Source organism: Melopsittacus undulatus, chromosome 4 (assembly GCF_012275295.1).
Source record: "Melopsittacus undulatus isolate bMelUnd1 chromosome 4, bMelUnd1.mat.Z, whole genome shotgun sequence".
Taxonomy (NCBI): domain Eukaryota; kingdom Metazoa; phylum Chordata; class Aves; order Psittaciformes; family Psittaculidae; genus Melopsittacus; species Melopsittacus undulatus.
The window spans coordinates 28,630,306-28,656,148 of NC_047530.1; the positions used below are offsets into that span (position 1 = coordinate 28,630,306).

General features: G+C 43.4%; 1 protein-coding gene across 1 annotated transcript in view; it reads right to left on the minus strand.

Moving 5' to 3' along the window:
- Positions 1–1,324: 1,324 nt before the first annotated feature.
- Positions 1,325–25,843, minus strand: part of RIN3 (Ras and Rab interactor 3) — a 69,755-nt gene continuing 45,236 nt past the window's right edge. The window contains exons 6-10 of the mRNA XM_031049480.2: positions 20,098–21,570; positions 16,815–17,123; positions 7,904–8,035; positions 4,505–4,668; positions 1,325–2,601 (exon numbers count right to left, since the gene is read on the minus strand). Coding sequence (XP_030905340.2) covers positions 2,293–2,601; positions 4,505–4,668; positions 7,904–8,035; positions 16,815–17,123; positions 20,098–21,570 — 2,387 coding nt within the window. The 3' untranslated portion in view covers positions 1,325–2,292. The remainder of the gene's footprint in view (positions 2,602–4,504; positions 4,669–7,903; positions 8,036–16,814; positions 17,124–20,097; positions 21,571–25,843) is intronic.

The window sequence follows — 25,843 nt, forward strand, 5'->3', positions numbered from 1 at the left end:
TGAGTGCCTGACACTGGTCCATCAACACACAGCATCCATGGAAGCAGAAGGATGAGAGCTGACGTCCTTGTCACAGACTGCAGGATGAATGTGGGGGAGCTATTGTTGGGGCAGAGAGGTCCCAGAGCCATGAGGGTTCCCTGGGGGCCTGTGCCACTGCTAAAGCCAGGAGTGGGACAGTGGGTAGCACCGGGGCAGCCTCAGTCTGGGGCTAGACAGCTCCCTAGAGATGGGGACTAGCAGAGACCAGGCTGGGACAGAGCTGTGGGGAGCTGGAGACCAGCACTGCTTCAGTATCTCTGTGGCAGGAGCTCACAGCCCTGGGAGGTGATATGGGGTCCTGGGCTATGGGCTGGGTTGGGGTAGCTTTGGGGTGGCACTGGAAACAGCAATGCCTGTGTGTGGCCTCCGAGCCCTGAGAGCAGCATCTCCTCCGTCAGACTGCACTGGAAGCCTGTGTGTCAGGTTTAGCCATGCCATCCCGAGTGCCACCCAGAATGCAGCCCAGGCTCCCAGCAGGAGCACACTGCACTGCAAAAGACTAATGGCAGCACAAGGGAGGGGTTCAGCTCCAGAATTCTTACCAGAGGCAAGGCGGAGGTGCCAACAGCTGTACGTGAGCAGAAATAACCATGACTTTGGAGTCAGCTCAGTACAGGTGTCACACACTGCAGGGTCTGCGCTTGACGTCCTCAAAACCAAGATTACTGTTATTCACTGTTCCTTATTCTTTGTTGTTGTCCCTTCCCCACCGAGATGTGCAGCAGCCCAAGCTGGCAGATGCACAGCACTGGTTTGCAATCTGTGTGCAGATTTGGCCAGCTTACGCTACAGTTGAGGCATGCAGACACAGACATTTCAAGGCCCAGAGACTTGGTAACCAGCTATGTGTGACACCACTTTACCTTTGGAGCTCCAGGAGTCAGGCAGGGAGCTCTAGCAACTTGGCCCAGTGTGTCACAATTTTTTGTTTAATGGAGGAAATAACAGCAGTTTTGAGCAAAACCCACAGTAACACACCTTCTTTCCAATCAGAGCTTTGCTAGGCCTGTGTAGCTGCAGTGGACATTACGTGCCTCTTGCATGCAGACTATCCAGTATCTAATGCTCACTGCAGGAATCTTGTGTGAATGAAGGCACCTGGAAGACATGGATCTGTCTTGCAATTAAGGTTCCTGCTTCCATTACCCAAGCCTGAAATATTGTTTTCAAATTTCAGAAAATGCATTTCTACATTGGTTCAATTTGTTGTGAATTCAGGTTTGCAGGGAAATTTAAGTCTGCAATGACTGAAAGCAGAAGTAGAAAGGAGAATTAGCAAGCTCTGTCTACAACAGCCTGAATTTATTCATGTAAGAAACTGGTGGGCCTTACAGTCACAAAAACACTAGAGGAAATGACATGTAGGTAAAAAGGGACGGGTATTTAATTCTAGCTCTTTTTGATTTTTTAATTTTCATCTGGTTTCCTACACTGGGAAAAATATTAAGTTTCTTTACAAGCACTTATTTAAAAATAATTGCACCACATCACACATAGAAATAAATACACAATTACCCAATGACACTATTATACAATCAATGTGACTAAACTGCTGTACACTGATGGTAAAGACTTTCAATCTTAAAAAAAAAACCCAAACCATTGATGAAAATGCCTATGCTATCTAATTTCAGTGAGAAATAGATGGCACAAAATGTACTCTTAGGATCATCTTGTATGGTCTGTAATTCTGCGGATTGCAAAGGCAATGACATTTTGTAGACAGAAAGCCAGAGACAGAGTTCTGCTAGAGATGGCAACCCTACGCCTCTGAATACATCAGACAAGACTCAGTTTATTCAAACTGTGTGAACAGATACTGTAAGGTATTCAAGATAGCATTGTGGTGTGTGCACACCTTTCACAGGCCTTGTGCATGGAGGTGATTCACACCCTCCATAGTTTACTATGGAGTAGATGTCAAGTTTTCTGCAAGATCTCTGGCTTTTCTCCCCTGTGCATTCACGTTCTGCGATGTCGGCTGGCTGCCAGCAAGAGGTTCTGAGGTTTGATACTTCAAGTTTTCAAGAAGATGAATGTTCTCCTGAATGCTCTTTTTATTTCTGCAAATGAGCTCTGCTGAGAAATGTTCTGTATTTGGACAGTATCTACAATTAGCACATCTGCCCTGTGTCAAAGACCATGCTCCAGAGACCTTCTGAGGTCTGCAGACATCAGAGGATCTCATGAGATAAACTATCCAGCCCTTCCAGGATGACAACAAGCACAACAAGAAAAGCAGCACAGACCTTAGGGAAAGTCTGACTCTTTGACAATTGGAACTGGTGGGGTTTTATGGTCTATTGGTTTATAAATAAAATGGAAATCTTTCTTGGTTTCGCACTTCAGGAGGGATGCTTTGATATAGTGAGGAAGGGCATCTTTGTCCAGCTGCAGCCACTGGTCATCAACATAAACAAAGAGTCTATAGTCCTTGGGATGGGAGACTTCAAACTTCTCGGCACACTGCTGGCTCAGCTGCTCAACTGTGGTGTCTTTCCGGGAAGCAAGTGTCCTTGACTGAGCACCAATTTCCAGAAAGGAGATAGAGATGAAATCCTGAAGACAAACATGAGGATAGATCTTAAAGTTGACACTGTGACTTAGAGCAGAAGGGGGTAGCATTCAGCCCCAAAGCACTAGCTGCCTAGAGCTCCTAAATGTCCTCAAATGTCCTCCAATCATTCTCCAATGCCCCAGTTATTCTCTCCTTTCTCAGTTCTGAAGGACAAGCTCTGAATCAGCAAATACTTAAACTAACAAATACTTAACGGAAGACTTAGCCCTTTAAAGACACGTGAGTGAAAGCTTTTTTTCTGATTTTGGTGTATATCCTTAGTGAGCAGTCTGCAACAGTTCCTTCTCCCACTTTTCTACAACTCCTGAAGAAATAGGATGCAAAGAAGTAACAGATCAGAATAACAATCCCCAAAACTCAGAGATCTGGCCTGAAAATCCCGTTTCACAGAAACAGGAAAGGGTTGGCAGTGTGGTGACCCTTGTAACTCCACTGTCACAAAAACAGCACCTTGAGAGAGTGTCCTCCAAACTTCCTTCCATTAGTAATGAAACAGCAGAAGAAGTTAACGCTGAGAAAGCTGTTTTCCTTGTATCCTGTTTCAGGCTTTAACTGCTGTTGGGATGTTTTTGCCAGACTTGTGAGGAACAGAATCTAGAGGGCCTTCAGTCACAGTGGAACCTGAATGTTTAATTTGTATCTGTGAAGTTTAAAAAAATTCTCAACCATTTTAGTCAGAAAATACTCAGGTTCATCACAAGTGAGTTTTGTCAAATATGTGGACTATGGGTTTCCAAACTGTATTTATGGAGTGTCACTGCAGATGGCTAAGGGACATGCAGGAGCCTGCTGAACACATCAGTAAGCTGTTTACATATGCCAGGATGTGCTTGTATGTCCCTGATTCATTCTAAGGAATGTAAAATGGTCCGTATGTTCCTGGAGGGGATGGGAATCTTCTGAGGAAATGCAGCATTTGCTCATTCAGCTATTATGCTGCATGCTAGGTATTTGCTATGAGCTACTGCCAGAGCAGCACTTGGGGCTGGATGGCTGTTTGGTGTATCCCATCCATCATTCTCGTGTTCTGAGATCGTCAGGGACTAATTTGACCACACTATAGGGAACATAATCAACTCAACGCTTTCACAGGGCTATATGGTCTGCGTCTCGCTCGGGAGATTTTGCCTTGGCTTTCCCCTTGGCGTTCACAATTTATAGAACCGAGACGTGGCCTTTGCTGCCTCCCTGTGGGTAACAGTTTGATCACAGGACATCGGGCTGGCTCGGCACCACCACTGCCGGGTCCTGCACCCACCCTCACCGTGGCTGGAGGTCCAAAGCACCCATCCCTCCTGGAACCTTCTCCGCTGTGCGTGGGGAGGTCTTCACTGAGCTATACACAGCATGGGCTTCAAAGCTAACCAGATACTGTTAGGTCTTTCCTGCTGCCAGGCAGGAGAGGCCAGGCTCTGGAAGATGCTCCTCTGACTGGTCCTTGGGATAACTCAGGACCTCCTACGGATTTATGACATTTAGGAACTGTCCCTGCATAGTCTGTTCACATCTCAGCTTAGCCCATGATTTCCCCAGGCCCTAAGGGTGATGGAGAAGCTCCCTGCTTCCCCAGCACAGCTCTCCACATGTGACTGTTCCTAGAATGCCTCTTTTGAGAAGGAACAACGAAATCACTCTGCAGTTGTATTTAAAATTATATTGTTATGAGGGTACTTCAAGATTTCAAAATTAATTTTTAAGTGATACATATTTCAAATGAGGTGTTTTTTTTAAAGATTTTGAAATCTTGCACATGTGCACTCTTGTTTTTCACTAGTGACTTGGGTTAACTTTGTTTTAAAATAATTATCAAATTAAAAAGCAGTAAGCATGTAAGAGAGCATTGTCATCTTTCAGGCTCTGTCAGCAGCAAACAATGCCAGCTACCTGCACTGATGAGCGGGAAGCCCGGGCCTTGTTCAGTGTTCTCCGTCGCTCCCAGCGGTGAATGGAGTCCTGCACCTCCATGCTCAGCTGCCGTGTGACAGTGATTTTGTCGTAGTTCTTGATGTGCTCCAAGGCCCCATAGGTGGTGGTTAAATAGTAGGAGCCTGCAAAAGGATAAGGTGTTGTATAAATATCACACCAGCACAGGCCATCCATTTCCACTTCATCCTGCCTGCTGGCAGATGCCTAACACTTGCACTGTCTGTGCCTTCCTGCAGGGAGTTCAGGGCATGTTTGACATTAACCCAAGAGAAAGGAAATCTAATGGACAGTGTCCTCCACCCCCTTCTGCTTCACAGCAGTGTCACTGTCCAGACTCAAGGTAAACTACTACAAAAGCTACTTTCACAAACAAACCCAAGCAATGCCTTTGACCACAGATGGTTTATTCTCTGGGGCATAAACATGTTTTTGTGGTGTTTAACAGGGCCAGTACAACAGATCTGTAATCTGGTCTCCTGAGCAGTCCCCATAATGCAAGGAAATTATTAACAACTGTAAGTTACTCTGTAAGAAAATGACAAGGCTGGATGAAGCCTCCTCCAACTCTAGCTACATTGCTAAAGCATTTAGAGCTCAGGTCTGCTTGTGGGCTCATCACTGCTGAAGGATGTCTCAGACCTTCAAGGACAAGTTACCCTCTACTCCCTCCATCTCTATCAGCTAGACTGGGAGCCCAGATGCTGGCTGAGAGTAACTCCTGGATTATTCAGAGCTGAGGGATAAATCTTGGTAAAGCAGAGAGATGGGATAAAGCAGTAAAAGCTTGCAGCCACCCTTTCCCCCTCAGAAACTCCAAGACTGCTGTGGTGTTGGCTGTAGCAGGTAATAAATAATGAACTGCAGCCAAGAAAGCAGCGGGACCGTGATAAGAAGAGGGTTTATCAACAGAGGTGAAGATAAGCCCTGATAAGAGGGCAGAGTTGAATATTGGGAAGCTGCTGCTTTGGTTGTGAGGCAGACCCATGCCAAGGAATGGCCCCAGTGCCGAGTTGAGAGTGCTCTTTTTCCCAGCTGCACCAGGGTTTCCTTTGAATAGAAGGAAGGTGTCAGCCTGCAGAGCTGCCGAGCAGGAGCACACCTGGCCTGAGGCAGGGTGAGAGGCCAGTCCTCGCTGGGACCGAGCCCCCGCTTCTGGGAGATTCCCTGCTTCTGCTCCGCTAACCGCGGCGCCAGGGAAACGGAGAAATAAAAATAGCCTGTCAGCTGGGAGGGGCTCCCTGCTTTTAGTAAGTCCTAATAACTGCAGTTGCCTCTAGATGGCACTTCCACATCACCCAAACCTCGCACCAGCCCGCCTGGGTTTCGTAACCCTTCCTCAAGCTCTGATCAGCTCCACAGTCATTGTGCCTGGCTGCTTAAGTGGTAGATAAGAGAACATTTTATGTAAGAGAAGTATTTTCAGAGCACCTTTAAAGTCTGGTGTAAGAGACGGGAGACCAGCATTGCCATTTGACTTTCTGTGCTTTGGTGGGTCTGATGAGAAATGTACCATAGCTACTTAAGTCTGCATACACCAAACCCCCTCTTTTTCATTACCATCTCTCACAAAGTGCTATTGAGAACAGACTAACAAGCCTACAAGTGCCACTTTTCCTCTCTTAAATTACTACCTTCCCTTGTCTGTCATTCAGCATTTCTCTCTCTCTGGCATTGTCAGGGGTCCCCGTAATGGGACTCACAACCTGGTGTATCCTTTCCCTCACAATCCAGGGAGGAAGATCTCCCAGCCCTCCATGACAGGAATTCATTATATATTTAAGAATTATTTTTTTCTTACACTCAGTTTCAGGTATCTTCATTTCCACACAGTCATTCCCCATTGCCTGTCCCTGCCTTTGGCCCAGTAGTCAACATCACTGTTGCTATAAAATTCATTCAAAGTAAATTTTTAATTTGAAGGCCAAATTTAAATGAGTTTATGTATTACCTGATGTAATTTCAGTTTTCTCACTTCTACTTTTAGTGTGTTCTTTTTTCATTTCTATGCCTGAATCACTTTTTGCCATTTAACTTTGAAAGGCCTAACTCAACTGAATTTTTTGCCATTTTAGCCCTGTTCTTCACAGTCTCAGAGCTGTCTTCATTGAGACCTTTTAATTCCATTCCCTGTATCAGCAGTTGTTCCCAGTGTCTTTTCTGATGTGATTCTTCAGCCAGTTTGATCTGGAACTCCCTCAAAATTTTCCCCCTTTGACTGGCATGCACATTTCACACAGTCTTTGCATCTTTGACTGAAGAGAACCTCCATCCTGCTTTGCCTTTGATACCCTGAGCCCAACCCAGATGTCTTCAGTAACCAGCCTGGTAGTATGCCCTTTTGAAATGAAGAACCTGTGGGCAACACAGTCATCAAAACCGGCATAATTGTGCCAGCAAAATGCTGTGCTTAGACCAATGGTTTTTTCTGCTAACAATTCTTTCCAGTGGGATAATTAGCCTGTGCAGAAATCCCTCACTAGTACGATTGCACTGTCACTGCTCATTCTTTTAGTACTTACTTTCGCCCACCTGTGCTGGGGTGACATGCTCTTAGTTACAGATTTGTACCTCTATTTAATACGAATAAAAGTAGTCTGCTGTTACTCATTCAGGACCTCTTTATAGAACTTCAGTACTTTTCAAAACAAAGTTTGAAGTAAAACCCATTTTACTTCTTTAGTGACTATGTGGTCACAAATTATCTGTGTTCATAACTCAGAATGCATAACCCTGTCACTGTTAGTAGCATTTGCTTTCCAATCTACATTTAAGAAATGAAAGACCCACAGTTTCCTAAGGTATTTACCCCTCTAGTAGCAGATGTCTTTATTCACATCCAAACCTAATATTCCACTTTAACCTAACTTTCCTTTCTCTGCCTCACTTTGATACTTAGCCAGAGAGCATTGTTTAAAGGGGTCACTCAAATGTAAGAGTAGAGTCACCATGAGGATGATGTATGGCCCCAGGCATACAATACAGTTTATGAAATGTGCTCTTTTCTCATTGGAATAAAAGCCTTTGCACAGACCTTTCAATTTTTCAGCCTTTGGGCCAAGGAACACTAGATATCTACTTTATAACACTATCTATAACACTAGATATTTACGTTACTAATGCAGCAACTCGGATCTCATTTATGCTAGGTCCCTGCCTTTATAGCTGATGTCTAAGGGCACCACATTGCCAAAATCAGCTAAAGTGACAATAATTTTAGAGCCTCGTATTTGAAAAGTCTGTCCAAAGCTTATCCACAAAGCCCGGCTTCAGCCTTTATGCCCCATTTTCACAAACACTAAAGCAAGGTAAAGAATGATTTCCAGAGTGAATATCCCAGGAGCAAACACTGTACTCTACCTTCCCCTAGCTGCAAAGCAGGGTCCATGAGCTCCATCATATACTCCACATTCAGAAGGACTTCAGTCAAGTTGCTGCGAGCCAGCACGTACATGAGCACAGGGAGGAAGTCATCTGCACCATATAGCTTCCCTGAGCAAAGAGAAACACAGAGTGGTCGCAATAAACTCACCACAAAGATACATTCCCCCACAGCAATGACAGCTTCTCACCTAGCTTGTCCTTTGCAGACTTTTGCTCACATTATGTGAAGAGTTAAAGCTCAAAAGAAAAAGAAAGCTGAAAAAGGGAAAGTTAGTACACTTAAAAAGTAAGTAGACTTGCTTCAAGGGCAAATATGAGGATGAAAATTTTTACTGTGCTCCATTTCTGATATTCTTTATTAACTAAAGAAAGAGAAGCTTAAGCTTCAAGAATCTCAGGCAAATGACAATCCTTGAAGAATGCAAAGCCTCTCAGTTCAGCCCTCTGATTTGACAGTGCCATCAAGACTGAAATTCATGTTTGCAATATTAGCAGTGAAGTTGTCTATATGCGTTAGGAGTACTTATGCTCTTAGGTTCGTGTATGTGTGGGACCAAAGAGCTGAAAATAGATTTTGAGATGAGTTTTAGGACTGAGGACTTCCTTGTTGTGTTTCTTCAGAAGGCAAAACATAGATCTACATGTTCCTAATCATAACAGTCTCCCCAAGAGCTCAAATCTAAGAGGAAGCATCTTCCCGGCCATTGGTGCCTAGCTAAGAAAATAAAAAGTCTTTCACATTTGACTTAGATTAGTATATAGAATTGATGGGATTGGCAGAATTGGCGTGCATCAGGTGCTACAGGAACAGATCCTCATGGGCTCAAGATTTCCTATGCTTTAAAACATTAATATCAACAAAATCAACAAAGTGATCTTACATGTAATCTGTAGCAGCTCTTTGGGATCTCTGAGGACAAAAAAGCATACATGTTAACAGTCACCATTATAAAGAATTACTGCTTAAAACAGAATCCAAAATGAAGCTTTGACACATAAGTGGTGAAGAACACAAGGATAACTTTTCTTATTTGAAAGAAGCTTTCACTTTCCACCAACATGTCATAAATTCATCATGGACAACCCAAATAACAAGTTGCTTAGCAGGCCTATCTTCCCAACATTTAAAGTTGACCACTACAGTTAACCTAAGCCCGGACTGCTTTAACTCTGAATGTCCTTCCTCAGGCAATGGGCAGGTTTTCTCAGCTGAGCACTTGGATGTGTTGTTTTCATGGGCCATGTGTGTCTTACTTGAGAACCATTTGCCTCACCTCAAAGAATCAAAGCTACCCTTGATGTACCTTCAGTGAAATTATGCCCTAGCCGTTTTTGGTTCACAGTCCACATGCTCTTCCATGGTGGGACATAAATTCCTGTTTCTCAAATGTTCCCACTGACTTATTTCAAATATTTGCCATGAGTCAGCCTTCTTTTTTTGTCATTCATAGCTGACGCAGACTCTCCACTGCAAAGAAAGATGTTCTTCTGGAGCCTCAAATAGCCACAAGCTTAGCCCCTGATGAAAAAAAAAGAAAAATAAAAAAAATACAGCGTGGCTTAAAAATAAACCCAGGAATAAAACTAGTGATCAGAGAGCTGATCCAGTTAAAACAAAGTGTTGGAGGATGGGAGATTGTCAGGGCTGTAATTCAGCCTGAGTCCACACATGCCACACATCACACAAAAAGACAGTCCACACATGCCACAACATAGACAATTTGTTTAATGAAAGCTGGATTAGCCCTTTCAGTTCTATTCACTTTACTATGGCTACCTTTAGTTAAATGACACAGCCTTAGGTCTTCAACCAAACTATAAAAGGTCATTAACATCCGGATGAAAGTGAATTGTTTAAGACCAGGTTGGATGGAGCTTTGAGCAACCTGGTCTAGTGGAATGTGTCCCTGCCCATAGCCTGGGGTTGGAACTAGATCGTTTTTAAAGAAGTTCCTTCCAATCTAAACCATTCTAATGATTCTATGACATCTTATTTGTCTGTTGTTGGCTTGGCTTCTGTCTCTGTAAAAGCTTCAGCTCTGGAAAGAGTCCAGTTCATTGCTGTCATATATATTACTTTAACACAAGCAGCTTAGTACTAGAACTATTTAATAGTGTCTAGCAAAAAAAAAAAAAAACCAACAAAAAAATTACAACTCAGACATGAAAATGTATTAGAAAAACTGCACAGAGAAAAATTGCTCCTTTTGACTTGAGTAAATCAGATGCCAAGAGTTTGTTCTGTACCAAACTAGTGTAAAGGAAGATGAAGTACCAAAAAGTTTGCTAGGCTCATTTTTTTTCCCTTCCTTAAAAACTTACACTTTATGATGTAGTAATTACTGACCAGTGGCATTGATTGAGTGCTTATGGTTTCCTGAAGGCCAAGGGACCTTCCAGTGCAAGACTAATAGCAGAATTTTCTCTTCCCTACCACTTCTTTTAATGACTAATCTATGTTTTGCCTGTTTGTTTTGTTTTGTTTTTAAATAAAATGTCACAGAAATGGATCCCCAAGCAGACAATGGACAACCAACCAATGCAGAGTGGAAACAGCAACTTGGAACTAAACAGTTCCGTATCCCCAGCCATCTATTTCTAGTGTCAATTGAAATGAAAGTTAGAGAACACTTTTCAAGAACACCTACAGAACTTCTATATATATCTTTTTAATTGGCTGAGAAGTAGTTGTATGCACAAGTAGGCACTGAGTCAATTATTTTACACTGCTGTCTGTCTCATTTCTATAAACTGATTTAGCTGCTCTCCCCAGCAGACCTTGTTATAAACCTTTCATAACTTTAAGATTTCATAGAAATATTATTGGACCCCCAGTTGTTTCTAAGGCTTAAATATGAAAATCTAATATACAATTTCTTTTTCATTAATAAATTCAGAGGAGGGATGTCTGATTGCGGTAATGGAAGGAGCACTCATTCTCCATACTCTCTATGCTCATAACCTCCATAAATTGCTACACATAATTTTAGTCCACTTGTGGGAATATGAAGCCTGATTCTTAAATACCCACATATGTAGCTAAAGCTGAGGTCAGCAAGAGCTGTAGGTGTCAACAAGAGAGAAGAAAAGCTAATTGTCAAGGATCTAGCTCTGACTCCATGTGTTGCCACAAACTGTCAGTGTGGCCTAGGACAGGTCAGGCACGGTATATTGCGCCTACTCCTTGTAGGCATTGTAATAGCTTCTCTCCACTGACTGCACATGAAGCCAAGGATAAGTGTCTGAGAGGGTAGGACTCTGAACCTTCCCTTGTTCCCGTGGCCTTGGATGTCACAGTAGGCATAGGGACTAGCTAAGACATGTACAGCCATCAGATCAAGTATGGTTCTGAGGTGCCCTGTATCTCAGTCCATCAATGGAGATAAGTGCCTGTCAGCAATTCAAATATAACCAGAAGTAGGAGACACAAAGATACACAAAAAAATACCTGTGAACCAAGACACCTAAGAAATTTGGTGCTGCTCAGCACTATGCAACGTACCTGCTCCCTGTGCCACGAAAGGCACCGGGGCACAACCCAGCATCCGTCCAGGAGATGCAGCAGTGGTGTTCTCTGCAGGCTGCTGCCTCCTCAGCTCCACTTTCAAGCTGGCCTGGAGCCAAGTTCCCAGACCTACATGTCTGACTCCATCTGTGGTCTCTCACAGAGAGGTATGCTTGCAGCTGACAGTTAAATCTAGCTCTGACCCTGACAGGGGTCTCGGTGACACTGAGACTGAGTTTGCTTGTTCAAGGTGGTGTTGTCCTACTCCAGATATAACTTGCTTGCTTTATTTCCCCTTCTTCCCTCCATGATCAGGAAACATTTATTTCATAAATATCTATAAGAAGCTTAAAATAAGCCTTCTTTTCTGCCACAAACTCATCCTATTATGTTTATAGCAAAGCAGTTTCTGGCTGGGATGCAGCACTTGAATAGATGGGTATTAATTAAATACATGATTTAAAGCAACTGGAATTCTGCCCAAGCCTCCATAAAGAAATTACAGTCTGTTTTAACACATTCATTCATTTCTTTTCCCTCCATGTATATTCTGACAACCAGCAGACACTGATGATGCTCTGCACTTTTCTCTAATATTTTACAAACACTGGCATGATGTCTTCCAGCAGCTCTCCAGGAAATACATTAATTTTAGCCTCAGTTTATAGCTGAGAAACCTGAGGTACAAAAAGGTTAACTGAGATTTGTTTAAGACTGTCATGGAAACCAGGACAAAGATCATAAGAAAAGATTGTAAACATCTTTTCACTTACTAGTATTTTTTTATCTCCTGTCTTCCCCATATTACTTCAGCAAGGTTTGATTTATAATAGTTAAATTAAGAGAGCTAATAAATGCAGGCAGCATGAATCCACTTCAAAAACATGCTTTACAGATCAGAGGAATTCATTGCCCTTGAAAAAATTGAACTTGCTCTTTAATTCAAATGTAGAAATCGTGCTAGCCAGAAAAAAGATACAATCTCTAGTCTACCAGCCTTCATTAAGAGTAACTTAAATACAAATCTCTTCCAAAAGATAAGAAAGTAAACCTGTTATGTATAGCTTAATTTTCCTTCTCAGAAGTGAGAACTGATAATGAGCAGTGTAATGTCATTCCTCTGACTTAGTTTTCAGAGCTGCTAACATTGGTTCTACACTGGCTGCTTCAGTATTTGAAGCCAATTTCCTTTCCACAAGCTTAAGACACACTGCTTCAGGTTCATGCCTTTGTCAGCTATAGAGCTATGTAGGAGTGCATCAGCACAACTAATATCTGGCTGCTCAATTCTACAGTGGGTGAGAAACTTAATCGTAAAAGCTAAGGAAGAGAAATGTTCCAAAGGAATGTATGTCCTATCTATCCTCTTTTTTTCTGAAAGCAGACTATGTATTGGCCATGCAAAATGACGCAATAGAAATTACTAAATCATATGTTTTAGGGCCAGTTACCTTGCAAACTCCATCATTAGTACAGATCTAGTTTTGAGCTATATACTCCAACTCCTTGTGCAGTTCAAAGATACTCCAAAAATAGAGCTTCATAATGCTAGGTAGTCTACAAGTTAAAAATGTTGCTGTAAGAAACTTTTTCCTCTGTTAATTCTTCTTAAATCTCCTTAGAAAGCAGTCTTCCTATCTTTCAAACTTCCAGCTCAAGCTTAGAGCCTTTCCCTGCTTGATCTTCCTTTCTCTGAGACTGACCAAGTTTGGCCTGATTGTCTCACACAGTATTTCTTCATAAACCAGTGCCTACCATGCCTCTGGTTTTGCTTTTCCATTGGCTCTTTTCTACAGAGTGGCAGCTGCCAGGTAGCTCAGGGCTGGGTGCTCCAGGCTCATCCCACAGACCACTTATATTGTAGAACCGCATCTTGTTTATCACTCCACAAGTGTCACTTGTGCTTTTGATAGGGCGAAAAGCGGAGACCCTACCACACAATATGTCTTTGGCATTTTGTCTGAGTAAAGGTCTTTCTGAAAGGTAAATAATAAGCAGATTTTCTACATGAGATTACAGTTCATCTATAAAAATTAGTTATGCACCCAAGTTTCCCTGCAGGTAGTGGGGCATGCCTTTCAAATATAGAATAGTCAGAGATCTGGGAGTTTACAGTTTCCCATGAGTCCTGCCTCTTACTTTTTCTAGTGTACAGGTTAAAAGAAGCCACCAAAAATGCCAGTCAGTTTGTGGGGATGAGGTGAGTTTCCCAAGTCTTCTGGTTTTTATTCTTTTAATGCATATTATTCTTACTAACTGCTCCTAGTATTTTTAGCAGGCAGGTTACATATTTTTAGATTGTACGCTATTCTTGGATGCGTATGTTGCTGTTATTTAAGTTTGCACAGAACTTGGAAAACCTCAGTGAGACACCACAGTGCTGTCTGTATTGTCCCACTGGGGAGGATTCAATTACTAATGCCACTGCCTACTCTGTACATGTGAATATCTGAACTTGTACCCCTAAGCTCTTTTTATAGCCAGAGATGAATTCATCAATATCATCAGTGAAGTTTATCATGAGTCATCTCAACCTAAAACAGACACCCACATCTAGGCAGATTAATGAGCTGCGTCAACTAAGTCGCTGTTGTCTATAATGAAAGCTAGACAAGAGACCCATCTGTAGCTACAGCTAGATGTAGCTGTAGATGCGTCCTACTTAAACACAGATCTGTATTTTGTAGCTGTACTCAGATATCTGTTGAAGACAGGTGTATTGACAAAGACTGTGAATTTGCCTTCCTGATTCTTTCTGATAAATTAGGAATTCTGACACTTTCCTCAGGAATCAGATCCACAAGTTGATTGCTTTCAACTTGAAAGAGAAATGTTAGTTTAAGCCAGCTGTAGATCTAACCAACTCAGTTCATAGTCTGAGTACTAAGGATTTCAACCACAGCAAAATTTTCAGGCAGAATTTGTCATGTAGTACAAATTGCAACCAAACTACAGAACTCCTTTCTTCAAATGGCTTGATATACATGGAGTCAATCAAGGCTGACTTCAGTGTGCCATGACTCTTTCAGCAGTGCCAAGATGGGCACTACTAGACACAGGTGTTCCTGAGCAATACTATCCCTAGTTTTAAAGAAAACTTGGGACCTATTGGAAACCATGGCCAAACTTGGACTGGTATACATGGGTCTCAGAATGTTAAGAAAAGTGTTTTTTCATATGGGTCTGAAAAAAAATATAGTGCTATTTGCACTTTGCTTTGGGATATGAAACCATGTTCTCAGATCAGCTCATCCTACCATCAACCTAAAGTGAATAAAGACCTGCCATGAGCTGCCAATTTGCAAATTAAGCCAGGCAATATAAGTTATGTTACTGAACTGTTTTTTTTTTTTTCTGACAGAAGAGACTGATTTGTCCTGCAGCAGAGGGAATGATTAATTTTGTGTTCCATCCTCTCTGATCTTGGAAGAGGAGGGAACTTTCTAATTCAGCAGTGAGTAAAAGGAGCTAAAAGAAGAACAGACTATTGCACAGGAAGCTGAATATGACCCCTGTTCTTCCTGTGCAAAGAGAACTGAGCTGCCTTAAGGCTGGCTGAAAGCAAAAGGGGCTCTGTGCCACTGCTCTCAAGTTGGGCAGAGAGCAGGAGATTTCCTACCCACTGAAATCTGGTCGCAGCCCACAGCACTTTCTTCAGCACACCACCAGCTGCGAATTCCCTGTCAGAAAAATATTTCAGTTTGCTGGATGTTTGTCTTTGACTGGTGGAAAATCAAAGTGATCTGGGGTCAGTTAATTCTGTTGAAGAGTTTTCACGTTTCACTTCTTAGTGAGTGTACAGGACATTTCATTCAATTTCTCTTCAAGTCCACTGTCATCCAGGAGTTAGACTATAGTATTCTCCATCTCTTAATCTCTTTTTCTGGTCTGAATTAATTGGGTACACTTCCCTAATGCCAGGCCAGTTTTCTTATGACCAGGCCCTGGTATGCATCACTGATCGTATATACTGGAAAGGGAACTGAATGCATAGGGGTGAAGTTGACTTCCGACATACACCGCACTTGCAGCAGTACTAAACATGAGAAAGCAGCTGAGATGCCTGAAATAAAGTACTTTGGTTAGCACAGAAAAACACAATGAAATCCTCTGATTTCATGAATGCCAATTTTTAAAAAAATGTAAGTTTTTTTTAACTGTTTCCCTGACCCCTACTTTCTGACATGAAATGACACAAAGGCATTTCCTGCAGCAGAGACAGCCCTGAACTAACGGAGGTATAACAAATATGTAACATACCACCAACACCAGAAGGAGACCATGTCTCCTATGTAGGTTTTAATGAGGCATGTGAGTCTTTGATTTATAACAAATTTACTTTAAAACTTAACACAACTGTTTTAATAAAGTTACAGCCAGTTCCCCTACATGTTTCCAAGTCTTCACATAATATGTCATTATGTGAGAGGTCCTATCCACCCTGCAGCTTTGGCTCAGCCCCCAGGTGGTTTCTTGACCTGCTGTTAATATGTCTAGATCTATCATTGAATCTTGCTGTGTACTGTCCAAGGGATGCCCCTCAGGTGAGGCCCAGAAAGAACACAACTCCTGCATGAGTGTTCCAAGGTTGTTGTAAATGCAAAATAAAGCAGAACAGCTAAAAGCACCTTTGGTGATTGTGAGTTCTTGAACAGTTGCCATTGTAGCAAAGTAATATTGTTCTTTTCTCCAAATTTATGCATAGCTGGTCATCAGCTCACCAGTAGAAAAAGAAAGCTCTTAAACTGGCAAGGCAGATTCCTGGAGGAAGGAGCTTCCTGGTCTATCTGCAAAAATGCATCCTGTCTGCAGGCCAAAGGCTTAATGTGTGCATTTAGTGGTTGGCCTGTGGCCCAAGTTATATTTATACTCAGAGCACATACTTCCTCACACCAAAGAAGCATAGTAGTGCCTTTTGGAACTTACGGGAGCATCAGGAATTTGTAACAAACAGTACCATCATTCTACATTTCCTCCTCAGTTTAGGCAAAACTTTATATAGAAGAAACTAAAACACTTTTCCCAAAGACCCATTCCTAGAAATTACCATTAAGCTGCTACAAGCTGGGGCAGAGTTCTGAGGATTTATGGAGAGCTGTGATATGACATCTGCACATAAACCACATACTTACCTGGTTAACTTGAAGCTGCATAAACACCAAAAAACAGATGCAACATCTTATACCTGTTATTAGTGCAGAGAACTTCCCAGTCATTAAGCAGCCCATTCTGAACATGACCTGTGGGCAGCTGATACCAAACACACTATCCATCGCTGTTACCTCTGATTTGAATATTACCACATCAACTGTATCATAAACTCTGTTCCTGATACATGAGGAAGGACCAGCAAGGGATAGCATTTCAGTAGGAGTGCTGTACCTGGGTTTCCCTGAGCCATGGAGTCATAGATGAGTTTGCAGGACTTCAGCAAGATGGCAATCTTCTTTTCTGGGGAGTAGGCCTTGTGCATGGTTGTGAACTTTTGAAGGATCTTTTCAAGCACAATGGTTTCAGGCACGCTGGTCGTGATGCCTAGGTCAGTTGTAGTTGTGTTTTGTATCACAGATTGGTTCTCTTTTAGCTGCTGTAAGGATCCATCTTTGTTGTGAATTTCTTTTAAGTAAGAATCAATGGCTTCTTTTAAAGGTTTCAGAACACATTTGTATAACGCTGTCTCAGCAATCACTTCTGCACAGAGAAGGGAGAACACAAAAGTCCATGATAAGTAATCAATACAATAGTGCAGGCACAAGTAAAACTCCTAAGAAAGCATGTGGTTGGTTATTCATGTGCTATTGCCTAGCTGTGAGCAGGGAGCAGAAATTCAATCCCAGAAAGTAAATGTTTTGCTACCAGCACCCTCCAGAAGCCCTGGATAAGGTTGAGATGAACACCAGGGCACAGTTTCTGTATGAGAGCTCCTGCTACCAACAGCTGTCTTTGCCTGACATCCTGGCTGACCAGCATGGCTCTCAGGCAGCAGAAAAAGCAATTCTGTGAAGATATGAGGAACTTCATCTTACTGTGCTCCTTTTCACAGCTCTGCCCTTACAAATGCCCAGGTGGGATTCATTTCAGGTCCCTCCTGGCATCTCCTCTGAGCTGTTTGAGAGAATCACTTTGCAATGAAAACAATTTCATCCTCAAAGTGCCCCTTTCTCTGCAGTGAATGAAAAGCAGCTGTAGCCACCCACTCAGAGGCAGACACCAACAGCTGGTCAGAAGTTTCTCATCCTTACTGTTCAAGTGTCTTTAACTTACTGATACTTATGTCACCTCTTAAGCCACCTATGGATGAGGAAATAGTCTGTGTGGGTTGAGTGTTTGTTTTATATTCAGCAGGAGACAACAGAAAGCATGAGAGACAATGAGAAAGTCTGTTGTCTGACTCCTAGAAACCAGAGCTAGGAGGATTGCAGGGAATCCTCTTTTAACCCCAGACTCAGGCGGAAAGGTCACTGGCAAGAGAGTTCATCCACTCAGTCAGTGAGGAATGAAACAGAGGGCAGTAACATTTATGTATACAAAATGCAACTATTTTAAAAGATCCAGAGAAATGGCTGATTTGAAGCATGAAAAATTTGATTTGTAGGAATGGCTGTCCTCCACAGGGGAACGTAGTCCCCTGAGGCTGACCAGGCCATATCATGCTGTTAAGGAACCACCAGTGAACAGAGCTAGAGGTAACCAGGCATGTCTGTGTGAAGGTGGGAGGGATCCTTGCACACACGGGGCTCTACCAAGAAGAACTTCTTCTTTCTGCCTCTTCTCCACATTCTCTAATCAAGATTAAAGACTAACTTCTCTGTGCTGACAGCCCCTTTGATTTGAAGAGAGGGGTTACGAGGACAAAAAGCGCAGGTGTTACATGAGGTGCATGAGAAGCGAAACTATACCTCTCTTCTCCTAGGTATGGCAATGGGCTGGCAGCAGGTCTCTTCTGCTGGGGAGACTGCAGGATCATATGTAGCCTTAGTTGTGTGAGAAAGAAGTCAGCATGGCCTGCTGAGACTGGCAGCCTCTGGGTCCTGGCTCACCCAGGGTAGCTGGATCCCACCTAATACTGGAACTGCAGGATCCCCTGGAATCCCTGGTCACTTCTGTGGTTGGCCATGTTCTGCATTGGGGATCTTCCAGCTCCCAGCTTGCCTTAAGCCAGTTTAGGGGTCTCATAAATAGCTCTGTTTCTCAGGTCCTCAGGAAACAATTTTAAATCAAAAGAGCACATAAGTGCATGCATGTGTGCTTTTTCTGGCTGTACCGCTTTGACTGTTGTGTTTTTTGCTCTCGTGAGACCTCACTTGGAGTATTGTGTGCAGTTCTGGTGTCCTCAACATAAAAAGAACATGGAACTGTTGGAACAAGTCCAGAGGAGGGCCACGAGGATGATCAGGGGACTGGAGCACCTCCCACATGAAGACAGGCTGAGGAAGTTGGGGCTGTTCAGCCTGGAGAAGAGAAGGCTACGTGGAGACCTCATAGCAGCCTTCCAGTATCTGAAGGGGGCCTACAGGGATGCTGGGGAGGGACTATTCATTATGGACTGTAGTGATAGGACAAGGGGTAATGGGTTGAAATTTAAACAGCAGAGGTATAGATAGGATCTAAGGAAGAAGTTCTTTACTGTTAGGGTGGTGAGGCACTGGAATGGATTGCCCAGGGAAGTTGTGAATGCTCCATCCCTGGTGGTGTTCAAGGCCAGGTCGGACAGAGCTTTGGGTGACACGTTTTAGTGTGAGGTGTCCCTGCCCATGGCAGGGGGGTTGGAACTAGATGATCTTAAGGTCCTTTCCAACCCTGACTATTCTATGATTCTGTGATTCTATGACTGGGATAAAGAATCTTTGTATATGCCTTCATGAAAGTACGTTAAACTGAACAGTCCACTTCTTAGCAAGGAGGGCAGTAGCGCATTACTCCCTCACAGAATATTGAATGAAAAGCAACAGAGCACCCCTAAACAGCCAAAGATATTAATTTACTTCCCCAAAGGCAAATTATGTCTGTGGCCACGAGAGGCAAATGCTGTATTTTGGAGCCAGCAGTGGTCTTGCAGCAGGCAGCTCTTTGTGCCTCTGAGCTCTGAGGAGCACAGAGTGGGATCAAGTGCTTCCTCCAACCTGCCACTCAAAACCATTGTAGTCTTGTCCCTTCTTGTGAGACAGTGACTGACCCCAGATCTGGCTGCCACATACAAGGAGTTCTCCATCCTCACTGCAGAGAGTGAGGCAGTGGACATGGAAGGCCATGTGGAACACAGCTGTGCAGGGGGACATTGACCTTTTGTGTTTTCAGTGAACACAACTCTCAGTGTGTGTGCTTGTGCGTACAGGTACATACACAAACACAGAGACTCATATGTGTGTATATATGCATATATACATACATATATGTCCCACACACAAACATACACCTCTTCTTCTTAAACTCTTCCCTTTAAAATACTATTTTTTGAGAGGGATTTTCCCCCCTTACTGGTCTCCCAGTTTTTAGAGCTGCTCCACCAAGTGCTCGCAACCACAGAGTAGACTTCATTTCACACCCCTCAGCTTTTAAGAGATGGTTTATAATTCTGTAAAGCAGAACCTGTGTCTGTGTAATTCTGTCTTCTTCCTCACCTTCCCAAATTCTGCCCAAGGATGGGTAAAGCACAGTCACCTACCTAACTGTTCCTCAGTGTGGGAGCCTGGGTCTATCAGAGATTTCAACTCAGTGCTCTGCACTAAGTAACTCTTCAGCTGTGTCATCATCATCCGGATTTCTTGTAGCATCTCTGTGCTGGAGCTCTGTTTTGCCATCATGTCTAAACTGTACACTCTGTAGTCCTGCACCAGGTTGCCAAAGTACGAGTCCTTGTCCTGTGCCAGCTCCACAATCTTCTTCTGCAGCTTCCTGTCACTAGACAAAAAGACTGTGAAGACATTAGACAGGCTCACAAAGGACAGCCTGTTCTTGGCCTTGTCCAAGATCATGGAGCGTGTCTTTTTACCAGATGAACTACTTGGTATCTCCAGGTCATCCTCTGTGCTGCTGGTGGAGTAGGAGTCTGGTTCAGATGCTGACGTCTGAGCCACAGTGCTGCCTCCTGGGCCTTCCAGGGAGGAGTGAGCGTCTTTCAGTTCATCTGAGTTCACAGATTTGTGGCTATGTCCCAGTTCAGTCTTGGGGTGTGTGCAAGTGGCACCACCTGACACTGTAGCAGAGCTGCTCTTGCACACATCCTGCACAATGGCCATGGTTGTGGCCACCTCTGCCACTGTTCTTTGCTTTGACTGGCAGGAGCAGGGAACCCTCGGTACCTGGGAAAGCCTCTTCCTTCTTGGTGGTGGGATAGGAGGTGACTTTCCTATGGCATTGCTTTGAATCCCAGGCATGTCCTTCATCTCTGCAGGTTCAGGCTTTGTCTCCTGAAATTGTGATACAGCCGCCTCAAGAACTTCCCCAGGCATTTCTACAGCCTTTTTGCACAGTGACCTTTTATCGCTGTTCTCTGTACTCGCATGTTGTTTTTCTTCTGTCCGTTCCCCTTTCAGCGTTTCACAACTTCCAGGGTTTCCCACACAGCTCTCCTCTGAGGTCCTCTCAGACAGCCGCTTCCGTGGGGGGACAGAGGGCTGGGAGCCCTTCTTGGGGCTCACTGCCAAAGGCTCACTGACTGAGCAGCTCTGCTTCCCTTCTTCTTTATTGTCACCACCTTCAATTCTCATTTCCTTCATGGTCTTTTCCAGTGACTGAAGAAGCAGCTCGTTTTCTTCACAGGCAGTGGTGGGATCCTGCAGGAGCTTCAGAGATTTCTGAATGAGAGCATGAGAAGGTGGAGGCGGAGGGGGGCGGCGAGGAAACCTCCTTTCAGTGAGCATGGTGGCAGGGGGGAGATCGGCACTCACAGCACGGCTTTTAGGACAAGGTACATCTGGTGAAAAAGGATTACTGCACTCTTCTATAAAAATAGGATTCACGAACCACAGCCTGTCATTTCCTATTGACAGCTCAATTTCACATGAGCAGTGGTTTGTGCTGCTTGCAAAACACTGGGTAGATTTTAAACTGTCTGTCTGAGCAGTGCTGAAAGCAGAGTGTTTTGCAGGGTGGGATAACTCCTCTCTTCTGTGGTTTAGGGAGGAATCCCAGAAATCTGTAAAAAAAAAAATAAAGAAGAAATGCTCTGAGAGAATTTTAGCTGCTAAAAGCACGTAAAAGCCCTACTTTTTGTTAACAGAAATGGTACAAAAGCTTTCACAGCTCTGCACAAAACAATGTGAAGAAAGGGTTGCCTGTTTTATGTGTGTGAGATCTTTCAAATGAGGGGACAAGCTCAGAAGCTTCACCAGAAACCTCTTTTTTGCCAGTTTTAGGACATTCAGCTAGTGAGAACTGTTAATGCTGTGCAGCCTATGCAGTGTGAGCAGGAAGGTGCAAGTAACAAATACAAATGACGTAAAAGAGGGTCTATGGCTTGTTCAGTGATCACTGTCCTCTAAATGCAAATAGCTGTGGATATCTGAGGTGAGGGTGTGAAGCCCCCAGGTGACCTCCCGTCCCCCTATTTCTGAATGTGGCAAGGTGCAGGGCTGAGATATATAGCCTGGATCAAATGAACACTAGAGGCACAAGAGATATCAGATGAAGATGACACAGCAAGCTCGTGTCAGTCTGTCTACAAAGAGGTCTGCTACTGTTTTGCAGTACAACCAGTCCAGAAACACATGATTTTAAATACCTTCCACAGGTTAAAATTATCATTAAAGTCTGTAGCTCTGGATGGCAATTATCCATAGGCATGACACTGCCTGCCTGCTGGTGTAAGAGAGGAAAGATGGTGCAAAAGACTGTGTACACAGGAAGGTTGTATGCTGAAGTATTAAAGAATAGTTAAGCACTCCAGTGCCATCAGCTGTGACTGGAAAAAGAAGATGCAAGTAGTCATTTCTGTATGTCATAAACCTCTCACTAGAATATCTTTGAATAGCTCATTTAAAAATTTACAAAGCATTTGTTCGTATTTTGAATAGATTCAGCATCAGATACAAACTTCTTCCCTTCCCCTGATATGACTTTTTAAACCTGCTTGCCTTACCAGTGTGATTGCTTTCTATCACCTTTAGATCTGCTAATACAGGGTCCACTACTCAAAGCATCAGGAAACAGGATCCTGCAACTCCATATGTTCTGACCAAGGAAAAGGGTATAAACCTCTAAGGGTATTCCCTGGGTGAGGACTGATGCCCACAGATTTAGAGACAAGGAGAAGATGGGAAATCCTGACAATACAAGGATGCAGGTAACTAAATAACTATTTCAGCATGCTTGGTCCATGGACACAAAGCTGATGCTGATGGCACACTCTTCTGGGTGGATACAGATGGGGCTGCCCCACAGTACATGAACCATGCCCTCTGCTTGGTTCCAAACCTGTCTCACTGCAAAAATATTGCCTGCTGGGTCAAGAGGGGATGGATTGGGCTGCACATGTATAGGATGACCCTCAGTGCTGAGCCTATGGTGCAGATCTCGGGAGGGTGCCTTTAGCTGTGCCTTGCCAGGACTCCATTCTTCTGTTGGCTGCACAGTGTAGTTCCAGACCATCACAGGGAAAGGGGACAGGGCTGAGCTGTCCAGAGCTCTGGGCAGTGTCTGCATGTGGTTTTTTTCCTAAAAAAAACAGCATCCCCAGAAAAGGGACTTCCAGTTAGGGAGGTCATAGCAGAACTCAGAGCAAAGGAACTCTCAGTTAAAGCCAGTGCAGAACTCAGGGGTGAAATACATTAGATAAAATCTCACCCTTGCCTACTGCATCTCCAAAGGCAGACCACTTCTTCCTGTTTTGCTCCCCAGTGCAGTTGTGATTTTTGATGACTTCCTGCCTGCAGCCATCTCCCCACCATTGCTGGAAAAGCCATTTTCTTTCTGCTGCTGGCATGACTTGCTCTCTGCAAGACTCTGCCTTGTCTCCTCGGTGCCCTGAGTCCATTGCTGGCCTTGCCTTCCTCTGCCAGCAATGTGGTCCCCAGGGTCACAGCCAGCTGCCCCAGGGGGAGGGACTATTCCCTTCCCTGCAGTGGGTGCAAGTACTGCTGGCAGGGCAGGACAGGCAGGATAACTCCTTACTGCCCTCATGCTCCCTCTAACAAAGCATTTTCATAACACAGGCACACAGTAAGCCATGCACAGGTGAACCAAAAGAATGTTCATTCCCATCAGGCTAAAATTGTCAATTTAGCCTCCTGCAGCCTAGGCTAGTGTTCATGGCTAATTCAGCTTTATAAGCATGTCAGCAGGTTTTTGTTTTTTCAGGGAGGCTAAGGTTAGAACAGGTTTATTCCCTAATTTCCTACTATGAGAGGAAAGAGAACAAAGAAGCTTAAAATAAAAACGTTGCCAGGAACAACAGCACTCTTGACAACTGAATTCTGGCGTAGACATGCAGTTGCAACTGCACATAATAGCACCACATTGCTAACCCCCTCATGTCTGAGACTGTGTGTGGTAAAATTTCTTTTAAAAAGGAAATTGTAGTCCAACTCTACTGGCTGTATGCAGTTGCTTGTTTAAGTCTGAAAATAGTCTGTGGAGCCTCATGGGCTGAGGAAATTGTGAGTAAACCAACCTACAAAAGGGAAGTTGGTTATTTTTCTCAGTAGTGATCAGGATAAGACACTGTGTTGAAAATGGAATGCTCCACTCAGACTGTGAAGGACCAGATGAGGTGGTCATACCAACGGTTACATAGCTGCTTCAGAGAGGGTGTTTCTCAGTGGAGCCACACTGTTTCATACAGCAGGAAAGGCAGTTTGATCATCTCCCATTGCTATCCTGGCTCTTCCCTTAGCTTATACTGGGAGGGATAGTTAAGCAGTTCTTTGAGACTTGGTATGTGTTCTTTGTGCAATAGTAATTCTGCTAAAATATCTTCCGTACCAGCAAGGTCAGGACCAGAGAGCTTGAAGTACATCCTTTTTGCCAATATACATAACAGCCAGATCTTTTGTGGGACAAGCCAGCTTGTTGGTAGACATCTTACTTCTACCCCCTCAAAAAACATATCACTTTGAAATAAGTAAAAGCAACCTACTGATTTCAAACAATGCTAGCTTTCCTTTGGGAGTGCCACTTCAAGCAGCACTTATTGTTGTCTACTCATTCGTACCCATGGAATTTTGTTCCGGGAAGCAGTAAACAGTATTGCACATGACTTCAGCCTGTTTGACTTTACTGAAACAGCATGGCACTCCAAGAAGCTAGCATCATTTCCCAGGAAATCTTTACAGAACAACACGTTTTCTTCTGTTGTCAGAAATCTTCCTGGCATGCAACGTACTGTGATAAGCAAACCTCCAAGCATCACCAGTGTACAGGAGGGAAGAAAGAAGACTACAACATTGCATTGGTTCTTGTGCTTTAGTTAATCCTTCCATTCAGAAGCTGTTGGAGACTGTTACCCGAGTCAGGATCAACTCCACTGGCTTAAATTAGGGTGAGGGTTGGAGAATTATGGCACACTTCCCACATTTTAATCCAAATTTTTACACTTTTAATTATAATTAATAGTAAGTTTGCATCTTGCTATCTTGACTTGCAAAGTACCTTTCTTTAAGCATTAAGTGCTGGTTAGACACCCATACTCAAGGATGCTTTGAAAAACAGGAACATATTCAAAATAGAGGATGCTGAAAGTGTTAGAAGCAAATTGTTAGTTAAATTTAACAAAGCTTCTTGAACTGAAACCAGCAGGGTTTTCCCATGCCTTCTGGGAGGTATAATGCAGAAGATCCAAAAATAGATCCCTAAATCCCCATGGTGCTCTAGTGAGTATCTCTAAGTGAGCTAAATTCAGCTTCCACCATTGTTTGGCTGTTTTCAACAGCTGAGAAAAGAACTGAAAAGCAAACTAGTGTGAGAGTGGCTAACTGTAATACCTGTCTCAAGCAGAGTGTGTTAAATAGGAAGAAACAGGAAGGTGACCTCCTTTAGTTAAAAGAACTGCATTTCCAACTCTGTAACTTTACACATCTGATCTAAAATTTGCTCGTTTAATGTTATCACTAAAAACAGCATTCCTTTTTTATCTAATTAGTGTGAGGCGAGAGAACATGCTGGGACACTACACAGTCCTCTACCAATTAGAAATCCTGCAAGAGAAATCAGAAATATCATAATTCAAAAATGTCACTTCCATCAGCATTGCACCTACACATCAGAAGGGGAAATTGCAAAGCCATTTTTATTTTTTCATGTACTTAGATGCCAACTACTTCCAGTTTATGTAAGTTATCATGAGAGGCTGTGCCATGCTTCAGTTGTTGGAAGCCACAGCTTACAGTGAAACTGTAGGTCCCACCCATGCACAAAAGCCCCAGTGGAGTTTTTGTCCAAAGGGGCAAGTGGCAGTTTTCAGTGTGCTTCTATAA